Here is a 12,210-nt window from a genome sequence, read left to right as displayed (position 1 = left end):
AAATATAAAAGAAATCCATGTTCATTATTGCTTCAGAATATGCAAAAGAAAAAAAAGTATTTTCTTCAAGATGCTGCAAACGAAACCACACAAATTCTATGTTTTGTCAGTTCAAAATATGAGTGAGTATTAGAATAAAATAATTAGATTTTGTGATATCCTAGAAGTAAATAACATTTTATGTATGTTGGATAATATTTGCTGTACAATGTAATTGTAATCGACACAACTGCTCACTAGCATTGAACGCTCAGCCCACCTCACCTCCCAACCATAAATAATGCCTTCATCTTCGTTCTTCACCGTGCTGTAGACATCTTTGGTTGCAGGGAATTGGTCTTTTATAATTTGCACGGGAACTTTAACTGATCCCAATTACTTTTCTTTATATAAAAATATCTTTTTCTCATAAATAATTTATTTTCCGACTCATACTCCAATCAATATAATCTTAGTGATTTTAGAAATAGGTAAAACAATATACGGATAAAAAGTTTTTTTAAGTAAAAATTTTAGGTATCTTGAATCCGTTATTCAATAAGATAAAGAGATTGATGAAGATATTATTCATAAAGTAAAAATAAGATAGTTAAAATGATGGGGAATGTCAGTCTTATGTGATCATTAGATACATTTGAGGTTAAAAAAAAAATTTACAAAATAGATTTGAGACCAATAATGTTTTATGAATCTAAGTGTTAGGTAGCTAAAAAATAATATATACAAAATTTTTATGCTATCAAGATGATACTATTAAGATGGATATGTAGAGTTATCAAAAAAGATAAGAAAAGAAATATTTTATTCATGAATAACTACGTATCACTTCAATAGAAATTAATATGAGAAAAAAATCATGTAAAATGATATAAATATGTGCTTAGGAGGCATGATAACGATGAAATGGAGAGATAAAAAAATTAAAAATGTTTTAATAAAAATTATATCGGATGTCACTCGCCAACTCCAGGGTGCATGCCACTACGTCGCCCACCATGGCACTGCCTGCCATCACAAATGACACTAGCTCCGATCCTGATGAGTACTATCATACCTTGTAAGTCACCTCCCCAACGAAGAGACAGAGGTAGGAGAGGACAAGGATGGAGGTGAGAGAGAGCTGAACCATAATGTCATAGGCATGACGGGTGAGGGCACAAGAGATTACTGCGTTTCTTGCGTTGGACTGGTCGACGTACATCCACCTAAGGTAGGATTAAAAGCTCATGAGCTCATTATCATCATGAGAGAGGTTGTGTATGTACGATGCCCTGTTAGATAGCAACGAGTCGGTGCTATTATTGGTGGTCGCTTTCATAACTACGTCTCCTCTCGCCATCAATTGTGGTCTTAATTTTTTTAATTTAAATTATATGTATCATTATATTAATACTTTATTACGAATGAATATGCAACGTAAGTAGATTCTAACCTCTATTAACTCAGACTTGACGAGAGAAGTTTATATTCTATATTTTTAAAAATATAAAATTATTTTAAATATAATAAATTATAAAAATTTAAGAAATCTATACCAAAATTATAAGGATTAAAATAGACCTTAAACAAATTATAAGAGACTGATGAACAAATTATTAGAAGATTCCAAGTTTGTCGATGAAGCTGAGGATAAAATAATTTCATGATGAGGCGGTTGTAATAAAGAAATAATTGCCTCGGCCACAAAGGCAAGAGAATACGTGTGTTTTGCCGCCTCAAAAGCAGAGTAAATGACGTCAAGGGCGGTTGGTTTGGCGAAGCCACCTCTGTTTCTTGCCGTTTACCACCTGGAGAAGCTCGTCGCGTCTCTCTCTCGTCCTTGTCCTGACCCCTCATTCCTCCGGAACACCAGCTCAGCTTACTCTTTGGAGAAGAAGAAGGAAGAAGGGGAGAGAGAGAGGGAAGAAGAAGGGACGAGAAGAAGAAGAAGAAGAAGAAGAAGGAGAGAGAGAGAGAGAGAGAGAGAGAGAGAGGAACAAGCAGCAGCAGTTGTCTCATGGCAGGACGCAGGTACGAGGCCAACCCCTTCGATGAGGAGCACGTCAATCCCTTCTCGGTGAGCCTGCATCAAACAGCAAACCCTTCTTCTTCTTCTTCAGAATCAGATCATCGATGTGAACGCATACAAACTGCAAGACAAAGAAACCTAGCTTAGATGCCACTGTGGTGGTTCAAAGCATGACAATGCTTAGAATGTCACTTGTTCTTTGGATTGGATTCCATTAAGGCTTTCAATTGCACCTTGGACAACTCTAACATTCCCCTGTAACTTACATTTGTGTGTTTGAGTCTCTTTGGTGAAGTAATATTGCAGTTTGAGGTTCAATGGATTTACTGCAGGCCATAAATTAAGTATACAAAATTGATTCCTTTTAAGCATATCTCCTTAGGACTGCCCATCATACAAAGATTTGGATTGGATGACCAATAACCTCAAAAGCTGAAGCTCTTAGGAATGTATGTAATATATATTAGGTTCTAACATTCCCTCTCATGTGTAAGTTGGAGTAGAATGACCCAAACTCTGAAGGATCGGGACATTTCACAAGAAAAGTTTTCGGGATTTGTAAATGCTTATGAATAGGCATAAACCAGATGCTCACCTTGCATTTGGTGGTGATTTCTTATGTGTATATGAATGCTCTGCAGCAGCAACCCGGAAGAGTTTCTCCTAATCTTGGGATTTCAGCTCATCCTCCACACCAAGCTGGTTTTTACGGCTATCGCGGTCCAACAATTGATATCCCTCCTGATCCAGCAAAGGTACGTTTGAGGAACTCAACATGCTGCTGCTCATTTACAGAGTTAACAGGACTTCACATTGAATGTACAGGAAGAAGCATGCCAAATTTTATAGATGTGTATGCAGGCTGACAAATATTAGGGAATTGATACTGGTATTTATCTATCGACTTATAATTTCCTTGTCAGGATGTGAAGAGGAAGGAAGCAGAGTTAGAGATCAGAGAGGCAGAACTGAAGAAGAGGGAACAGGTATCTTTGGATATAGTTTTTTGAAATAGGAAGAGAGCAGTGATCATATGATGCGCTATAGCTGCTTACATAAATATGACTATCATGTACACAATAAATCAATTCAAATGTTAATAGAAAACATGGCTGATGTGTTTAGTGATGAGTTTATTTGGAACCTTTGTATATTCTCTTGTGTGATGTGAAGTCATTTCTTGGGAGCTCAAGTCTAAATCCTCAATCTCTTTGTCTGTATTTAGCTCTTTCAATATGGTATTGGGATTCCTGCAGAGTGAATGATTTATAGGTTGACAATAACATCTAACTGGATCATAAAACATGTTGGCAATAGTTAAGAATTTTTTTTCCCTCTATAAATAGCTTATATTAAGGAAAAAAATAAAGGTCCGTTGACATTAAAGACTAGGTAAAACGCAAAGGATAGAATCTTCTGTCTTTATGAACTTTGTCTAACAAGCATTAGTGATATGTTTGTCTATATTCTTTGATTTAATTAAATGAAAAATCATATTCTACTTGATAAACTTCTAGAAGATTTTGATTAACTGATTCACGAGATAGAAAAGCTAAATTTACATGTTGTTTTGTCTGTTCTTCCTCCTCTACTCTGTCAAAAATATTTAGGATATTTAACCATCATTTTATGTTGAAATGCTCCATAGGCATTAAGACAAAGGGAAGAAGCTGCAGCAAGGGGTACTATTTTGTGAATTTTCAGAACAGTTTGCTGCATGAATTGACTGTTTCACCAACCTTTTTATATTGAAATTGATTTAGTTTGTTTTATGTCTTTTTTGCAGCTGGAATTGTTTCAGAGGATAGAAACTGGCCCCCATGTTGCCCTATTATTCACCATGACATTGCCAATGAAATTCCCATACAATTGCAGAGGATGCAGTATATTGCCTTTGCATCACTTTTGGGTTTGTGTTATCCGGTTTTCTAATTCTTCATTTTTTTGGTGCTTGCTTCATGAAAAGTTTACTTTTCGATACATTGCACTTCTTGGCACCAGAAAATTTCAGCTCAATGTCATGGATGCATGAATACTGACTTGACATCTTCTAGTTGTTTGACTTGGATAGTTAGTATCCATGTACTTCAGATTTCCACCTTACATGTTATCCATGGTAGATCATCTCTAATTCTTTGTCCCCATATTTGTATTGAAATATGAAGTTACCTGAAAAAATAAGTTCCATTATCACTTTTCTGATTGGGCATAAATAGTTCATTGTTGGCTTGTTAAGAAGCTCATTGAGTTCCTGAATTTGGTTCTGCTTTCAGACCATAATATCTTCCTCTTATCCATCACGTACTCTCCCGAGTCATGTTCTTTTCATGCCTAATATGTAGATGATTTAGATAAGTTAATATACACTCATAAGTCAGCTCTGTGGCCAAGAAATATAATCAGAATCAAATCTAGAGTATCATACACTAGAACCTTATTTGCTTTTGTGGCATGTTTCAAATTATTGTCATAAAGAGGGAGTTCCAAGAAGCAAGTTGAGATCACTACTAATGCAAATACTTATAGTGAACTTTCAGTTTATAAATTTTGTAGATTTTATGAAAGACGAAAAGAAACTTTTGAATTTGTCACCAAAATCAGTATTGGAGGAATGCTAGCCAATCATTTATGTGCCTGTCATATATCATGTGGTATTGACAATTCATAATACAGAGTTTGTTTGACATAACTAGTCCCACTGCCCTTTCACGATTTACTTTTTCCATGACTCTGCCCATAGAGTATGTTTTCTTGGTTGCATTGTACAATATTTCAAACAGTGACAAAAATCAGTTGTGACATCAAGCTGAACTTTTTTATTTTCCCTGTAAAAGAAGATACATCAAGAACATGATCCTGCATTTTCTACAGTAAAGGAAGTTAAGTTTATTAGCCAAGCATATTTATGACTTCCTGATTTGAAATTTATCATTTTGGTTGCTGTGTAGGATTAACATTATGTCTTTCATGGAATGTAATATCCACACTAGCGGCTTGGATTAAAGGCGAAGGTCAGTTTGACAAGTTTAAGCATGATCACTCTAGGATCCGCCCCTGTATAAGGTCACCATTTGCAGCATGGGACAAATAAGAGATTAATATTAATCGATTTCTCTTGTAGGTATAAAGATCTGGTTCCTAGCTGTTATCTACCTCACTACTGGTGTCCCAGGAGCTTATCTGTTATGGTATCGTCCTCTCTATCGTGCAATGAGGTCTGAACATATCTTTTCATGAGCTAAAATCTGAGTGCTGTAATTTATATGTTGTATGCTACTGATTATATTACTGATGTGCTGAAATTGTTGTATGATCGCTGTCTAACATATTTTAGGACTGATAGTGCTCTGAGCTTTGGATGGTTCTTCATATTTTACTTGGTATGCAAGCTTACTTCAACAATCTTTTCATATATATGTAGTGTTATTTGCGAATCTAAAGTGTATGGAAGAACACACTTAATGGTTTATCTGTGCAGGTTCACATAGCTTTTTGTGTCTACTCTGCGGTTGCTCCTCCTTTCCCTTTCAAAGGAAAATCTTTGACGTAAGATCCTTATAATGTCCATCAACTAGAATTAAATTCTAGAAATATGTGATGTTCCAGAAAAAAATATAAAAGAGCTAGCTTATCTTTTACTTCGAGTTATATATATATATATATATATATATATATATATATATATATATATATATATATTCTTCACAGTATATGGTAGTTATTGATCTGTATTTTCTAGGCTTTGATAATGCTGGGATGTTTAATAGCACAGTTTTATTTCAAAAGTATCACAAATTAAAATTTTGCTGATGTTCAAATTTTTTCATCTGTGGCACAGTGGCATCCTTGCAGCAGTGGATGTTGTTGGAGATGCTGTTGTGGTTGGGGTAATTTTATACTTACTTCATTGCATGTTATTCCATAATATACTAGGAAAATATGTATACAGATAACCTTCAATTATTTTTGTGCACTGTCTCAAAATTTCAAAATATTAACCATTCCTAATATATTTGCCAAAGGGAAGTTGTTGTAGTTTGGTTTCACAAAAAAATGTGACAGTCGTAAATTTTGCACAAAGTTGAGGTTGGATTGGTTTTATGCGCACCGTCTAAAAAATTCAAAAAATTGATATTTCCTAATATATTTGTCCAAGGGAAATCATACGAGCGGAGTTTCAGAAGAAAACGTGATTGTCATAAAGTTTACGCAATGTTGACGTTCGTTCGGTTTTTTGCGCACCGTCTCAAAAATTCAAAAAATTGATCAATCCTAACATATTTGCCCTAGGGTACTCATACAAGCATAGTTTCGGAAAAAAAAAAATGTGAGAGTCATAAACTTTGCGAAAAGTCGAGGTTTGATTGGTTTTTTACGTGTCATCTCGAAAATTCAAAATATTGATTATTCCCAGCATATTAGCTCTAGGAAAGTTATTTAAGCTTGGTTTTGCAAAAAAACGTGACGGTAATAAAGTTTGCACAAAGTCGATGTTCGATAAATGCGAATTTTTGCTTGCCTGCATGTTAAAGAGCTACCAATCACATGTTATACATGTAGAAGTTTATAATAAATGAAAATTTATTATAAATGAAAATTTCTGGTTCTTATAGTGATTAAGCACATGTTAGAATTTTTATCATAGTTGAAATGTAAGTTCTTTAGACCTTGTCCTATTTTATCTTGCCTGAACCTATACATACTAACTCAGTTCCTTTTTGCATGCAGATCTTCTACTTCATTGGGTTTGGTTTCTTCTGTATTGAGGCACTCATCAGCCTTTGGGTCATTCAGGTCATTGTCTGCATCCCACTGCTGACTGCAATTTGCAATTCTATATTTAGAAATCAGTAGAACTTCAATGTGTTATCTGTCAAATAAAATTTGCAAAAGTATAGTAACATTTTATTATTTTCAATGAGATTAAGAAGGTTGATTTTTCAGGAAAAAAAATCCCTCTGCTAAATTGTTGACCGAGGTTATTTTCATCATATCATACACAACAGGATTAGTGAGCAGGGGATTATTTACAATACCAGTGCCATACGTCGACTCATTCTTCATAGCTAGAAAAGCTTGTGTGTAATCGATACACAAGTTATGACCCCTTTCGTCATTGTTGCTCCATACTTTGAGCTTGTGAATCAAAATCCTTTGATGTTGTGTGCTTCTCAATCAACTAAAAGAGAAAAAAAGTTGAAAGAAAAATCCTCGATACACCTTATCAGGAATTTCTGTGTTCACCATGCATATTAGCATCAATGTGATGTTTCAGCCATTCTCCCGTGGTGATCTAACTTTTGTTTACCTGTGACCGTTGCTCTGCTGGCACGATACAGCATGACAGACATGATTTGGCAATATGGGGTGTATGTGGTCTGTACAAACCACAACTACACAAAATGATGTGTTGGAACTCCATTACCTACATTAATATTGAGCCACTATCATGTTGAAGTGATGTAAACTGCAAAAATTTCTTGAAACTCTCTAAAAATTCAAGAGATTTCGTCTGTGAAAATAATTGAACTGTTTTGTTACAGCAAGCATACATGTACTTCAGAGGAAGTGGAAAAGCTGTGGAGAGGCACGACACTGAACATGGTTCGACCAGGTGAAAGCGTCAGAGGTTGGCAGCTGAATAATAGTATATCTAGTTTAATTGGAGTAGATAGTTCTAAACATCTGCTTCATTCATGCTCTTCTTTCCACTTTAGCATGGTTAAGCATTGGAGACACAATGATCTGCGGAGCTGTAGACTGTTGTTGACTGCTGTATAATTCCAGTAGAGAAGTATTCGGAGTTTGCTTAAACTACTTTTTTTGTGATACTTTCAATGAAAATAATAAATGTTTGTGTGCCTAATCGAGCAAACATCTTAAAGCTTCTGATGGTTTGGAATGTAAAATCCATGCTTAAAAGTTTGATCAATCTGATGGTTTTTGACATGCAAAAAGTGTTCAGAGTTTGCTTAAACTACTTTTGTGGTATCTTCAATGGAAGAATAAACGTTTGTGTGTTTAACTGACCAGACAACACCTAAAAACATCTTATATTTGGACCAATCTGATATTTTGGATTTCAAATTCCACTGAAGAGGTGTTCAGAGTTTGCTTAAACTACTTCTATGATGCCTTCAATGGCAAAAATAAATGGATTGTGTGATTGATTGACCCAACAGCATCTTGAAACTTGAGATATTTTGGAATGCAAAATCTGGACTTAAAACAAGTATTGCGGCAAATAATCTTCAATAGCATAAAGTTTTTCTATACTAATCTTTGTAGCATAAACTACTGTTGATTATACATTGATAGTATAAATCTCTATTGCAATTATCTATATATTTCAGAAACAATAGTATTTATCTCTCTCTCTCTCTCTCTCTAAATCTCATTATAAATTGACATTTTTTGTTGTCTTTTTTCCTGAAAAAACCTAGTAATTTTTAGCAAAATCCAGACCTAAAGTTTGACCAATCTGATATCCTTTTGACTGGAATTTCCATTGGAGAAAGTGTTTAAAGTTTGCTTCAACTACTTTTGTGATACTTTCAATGGGAAAATAAATGATTTATTTGCTTGATTGACCAAACAGCACATTCAAGCTTCTGATATTTTGGATTGCAAAATCCAGGCTTAAACAATTATTGCAGCAATTAACATAATCTTAATAGCATAAAGTTATTTGTGAATTAGGGCTTAGAAGTATAAATATTATAGCAATTAGTATAATGTTAATCTATATATTCAAAAACCACAGTGTGTAGCTTTTTTCTCTCTCATATTTTAAATTAATATTTTTCTCTCTTTTTTTTTTCTGAAAACTAATTAATTTTAATAAAATTCAAAAAATTTAGTCACGCATGATCTTTGGATAATATGATTAAAGAAAGTTGACTTTCAAGAAAATATCTTTGGATAATATAATTTTTTTATTCTCTCTCTTAATATAAATATTTTTATTAAATTATTTTTATTATTTTATTTATAAAGGATAAGTGAAGAAGATGATATTCGAAAAACTATCTCCTTAAATCCATTAAAGGTTCATTAAAAATTATTATTGTCATTATTATTCCATATGATACGTAATTCAATTGGGCTAAGGCCCATTAAAGGCCCTCATAAAACCATGTCCTTAAACCCTATCGAATCGAGACGGAGGCAAAACCCTAAGCTCACTGATGGAAGAACCAAGTAGAAACCCTAGCTCGCACCAAGACGGCCGCGCCTATGGCCCTCCCTCGCAATCCCTTATCCCCAGTTCCTCGATGGAAGCGCTTGCCGAAGCTAGTATACGTGAACCAGATGGCTCCGAGCTGAAACGCGCGAAAGGGGATGAGCCCATCTCGTTTAGTCCGAGTTCGGATGCTTTCAAGTCGGATAACTTCGAATTGGGTTGTACCGTAGATTGTAAGATGGAAAAAGTTAGCTTGATAGGGTGTTCTGATCATCTATTGTCCGATCCTAGTGCCCCAGTGGCGGATGGCGAGGGAGGGAGAAAGGAATTTGGGGACGGCGTTACTAACGGTGATGATGAAAGCGGCGAAACAGAGACGGATGATTCTGAGAGACAGGAATCATCGAGCGAAGAGTCCGACTCTTCTTCTACCAGCAGCGAAGAGGAAGAGGAAGATGGTAATTCCGACGGTGACGGTGGGCAGGGGCCAGAGGAGGTCCTTGCCGGAAGCGATGATGAAGAACAGGTTGTGAGAGGCCCCATCAAGTCAAAAAACGAACTTGAGGTTGAAAATCGTATCTTACACCTCCGATATCAGTAACGATGTGATAAAGTTTGCTTGTATTTGATCTTGGATACTGTTCGTTGATCTGTGTTCTATGTTTTTTTTTTTGTTATGCTTGTTTAGGGTTTTAATAATATAGGACACTTTATTATACTGTGGAATACAAGATTGAATACTTGCTGAAGAAGTTATCATGCAGGTTCTTCCTTCAGTCCCTCAAGTGGAAATCACCTTGAAGCCCCATCACCAGACAATTCCTGTGGGGATGATTTCGTCTGTGAGTTGTGTAAATCTTGTATTTCTATTATTGCTGTTCATCTGGTTTTTTCCTCCCTTTCTTGTTTTATAATACCTGGTTATGTATTTTATGGATTAGATCAGTCAGGTTTTTCCTTTTATAAAAAAACCTGATAAAGTGTTTTACACATTGGATTGGTATTTTGTTTCATAATTACAATTGTTGCTACAATGAGAAAATGAAATATTTCAGACCGAGAGAGGTATGACTTCTCGATGAAGATTTATACAGATCGTGAGACTCTGATCTCTTTGGTTGATTTAATCAAGTTCTTGATTTTTTATTATCAACAAGTCTCAGTTGATTGTAGATACACTAATATATATGAACAAACTAGTTGACTTGGAAGCTACAGCATCAATAGTCACGGTGATAATATAAGGGAACATTAAAAGTTCAATTTTTAAGTCTATACTGAACCTGTTCCTCTTTTATGAGCATTAAACAATACCCTCATTATTTTATTGCATGTGTCTTGGATTGATGTTTCTAGACCAAAAGATTCACTTTCTTTTGCTTCATATATCATGTGTTGATCATGTTTTGTGCAAATCAAAGTTGATTTGAGTTCTGTATGTTCAGATTTACATGTTTTAGACCAACAGCATGTTTTTGTTAACTCTCTTCCTCAGGTTTTGGGCAATAGAGTCATTGTTGAAGGTTCAGTGAATCACAATCCTTTAAATGAGGGCTCTATTCTTTGGATAACAGAAACCAGGACACTGCTGGGGATAATAGATGAGATATTTGGGCCTGTAAAGAAACCTTACTATGTTGTCAGGTACAATTCTGAAAATGATGTTCCAACTGGGATCACTGATGGCACTGCTGTCTCGTTTGTCATTGAATTTGCGAAGTATGTCCTCGATAAGGACATCTGTAATAAAGGATATGATGCATCTGGTGAGAATGACGAGGAGATCACCAACGAGGTGGAATTCTCTGATGATGAAAAGGAAGCAGAATACAGGAGATCTATGCGGCAGGCAAAAAGAGGGCCTGATGAGAGGAAACATGTGAAACTAAAAAACGACACTCGTAAGAAAACTAATTTTAAGGGTGCCAGGGTGCAGAAGGGCATGGTTTCACCTATTCCTGATGATTTGGAAGCTTCGAAGCAACCAATCCCCGGTGTACGCAGTCCTTTTTTGGCACCTTCCAGGGTTTGTCAGTCTGATTTTGGCAAATTGTCTTATTTACAATCAGCATATACTTGTGAAAATGCTTCACCAATGTTACCTACGACTGCACAAGCAGACACCTTTGTTGTCACCAGTCCATCACATCAATTGACACGTCAGCCAAATCCTTCTCTGGGCCATGGAGTGTCATGTCTGCAGCAACCAAATGCTTTCTTGGCTTATGGGATGCCTATGCCTTTCCAGCAACAGCAAAATGCTTTTTGGCCACTTGCGACTCCAACACAGCAGCAAATGAATGCTATTGTCACACATGGAATGTCACTTCAGCAGCAGCAGGTTGCTGCTATGGCAGGATTCCAGATGAATTGCTTACCAAGCCAGCAGCTGGGAACTGGAACTTATCTTGGCCAGCATCAAATTCAGGGCTTTGGTGATAATTCAAATAGGATGCCATCCCAACAGCAAATTTTGCCGATGTTGGGTATACCATGGATAGGAGGATCATTAAATTCTTCTAGCGGTCTCATGCCTCCTGTGCCAGTGCCACAGGCTGGTCAAGCATCTTTGGTGCATCCCGAGCAAGGAGTTTCTGATCAGTTGTTCCCAGCCACTGACCAAGGTGGGATGCTGTTTAACCCCGGGAGTTTGTCCATTCGCGGAAGAATGCCTCTCCAAAGAGGAGGTCAGCATTCGTTCAGGCAATGCATGCGAAGGTGAAGAGGTTGTTTTATTTTGTTTTTGCAAGTTTTGTGTTTTCCTAGAAGGTTTTGTACTATATCAGATACATATAACACGTTACGAGAACCCTTTTTTCTTTTCCTCAGCCACCTGTAACCAGAAATGAAATCTGAACTTAGAATGCTCTCAAGTCTAAATTCAGTGAAACTTTTTGTTTACGTCTCCCCTAGTTCTCATTGCCGGGCTTCTTGATAGGCATCTTCCTTTTGTTCTTTTAGATTTAATTCATAATTGGTACGCTAGTTGCTTTATCTGTACTTGTAATGAAGATACAGC

General features: G+C 36.0%; 2 protein-coding genes across 3 annotated transcripts; both read left to right on the top strand.

The window, feature by feature from the left end:
- The first annotated feature begins 1,828 nt into the window (after positions 1 to 1,828).
- Positions 1,829 to 7,768, top strand: LOC135611644 (secretory carrier-associated membrane protein 2-like). Of its 2 annotated transcripts, none has more exons than XM_065107280.1 (12): positions 1,829 to 2,056; positions 2,650 to 2,763; positions 2,932 to 2,994; positions 3,657 to 3,690; positions 3,795 to 3,917; positions 4,957 to 5,019; positions 5,130 to 5,223; positions 5,343 to 5,388; positions 5,487 to 5,554; positions 5,847 to 5,895; positions 6,737 to 6,802; positions 7,552 to 7,768. In XM_065107280.1, exons 1-12 carry the CDS (start codon positions 1,997 to 1,999, stop codon positions 7,624 to 7,626), a joined length of 855 nt encoding a protein of 284 aa, XP_064963352.1. In that variant the 5' UTR covers positions 1,829 to 1,996; the 3' UTR covers positions 7,627 to 7,768. The 2 variants fall into 2 exon arrangements, with proteins under 2 accessions (XP_064963352.1, XP_064963351.1); XM_065107279.1 differs by having other exon boundaries at positions 1,859 to 2,056; positions 2,653 to 2,763.
- Positions 7,769 to 9,181: 1,413 nt separating this feature from the next.
- Positions 9,182 to 12,092, top strand: LOC103983764 (H/ACA ribonucleoprotein complex non-core subunit NAF1). Its single transcript, XM_009401037.3, has 3 exons — positions 9,182 to 9,756; positions 9,956 to 10,033; positions 10,687 to 12,092. Exons 1-3 carry the CDS (start codon positions 9,196 to 9,198, stop codon positions 11,911 to 11,913), a joined length of 1,866 nt encoding a protein of 621 aa, XP_009399312.2. The 5' UTR covers positions 9,182 to 9,195; the 3' UTR covers positions 11,914 to 12,092.
- The last annotated feature ends 118 nt before the right edge of the window (positions 12,093 to 12,210 follow it).

Source organism: Musa acuminata, chromosome BXJ2-5, assembly GCF_036884655.1.
Source record: "Musa acuminata AAA Group cultivar baxijiao chromosome BXJ2-5, Cavendish_Baxijiao_AAA, whole genome shotgun sequence".
NCBI lineage: Eukaryota > Viridiplantae > Streptophyta > Magnoliopsida > Zingiberales > Musaceae > Musa > Musa acuminata.
Note: the sequence above shows the minus strand (reverse complement) of the source record. Positions and strands in the feature narration are given on the sequence as shown.

Coding starts and splice junctions, on each gene's coding strand:
- LOC135611644 (XM_065107280.1), top strand. CDS start 1,997: ATGGCAGGACGCAGGTACGAGGCCAACCCCTTCGATGAGGAGCACGTC. Junction 2,057..2,649: donor AGCACGTCAATCCCTTCTCG/GTGAGCCTGCAT, acceptor AATGCTCTGCAG/CAGCAACCCGGAAGAGTTTC. Junction 5,555..5,846: donor TTCAAAGGAAAATCTTTGAC/GTAAGATCCTTA, acceptor TCTGTGGCACAG/TGGCATCCTTGCAGCAGTGG.
- LOC103983764 (XM_009401037.3), top strand. CDS start 9,196: ATGGAAGAACCAAGTAGAAACCCTAGCTCGCACCAAGACGGCCGCGCC. Junction 9,757..9,955: donor AGTCAAAAAACGAACTTGAG/GTTGAAAATCGT, acceptor GTTATCATGCAG/GTTCTTCCTTCAGTCCCTCA. Junction 10,034..10,686: donor CTGTGGGGATGATTTCGTCT/GTGAGTTGTGTA, acceptor TCTCTTCCTCAG/GTTTTGGGCAATAGAGTCAT.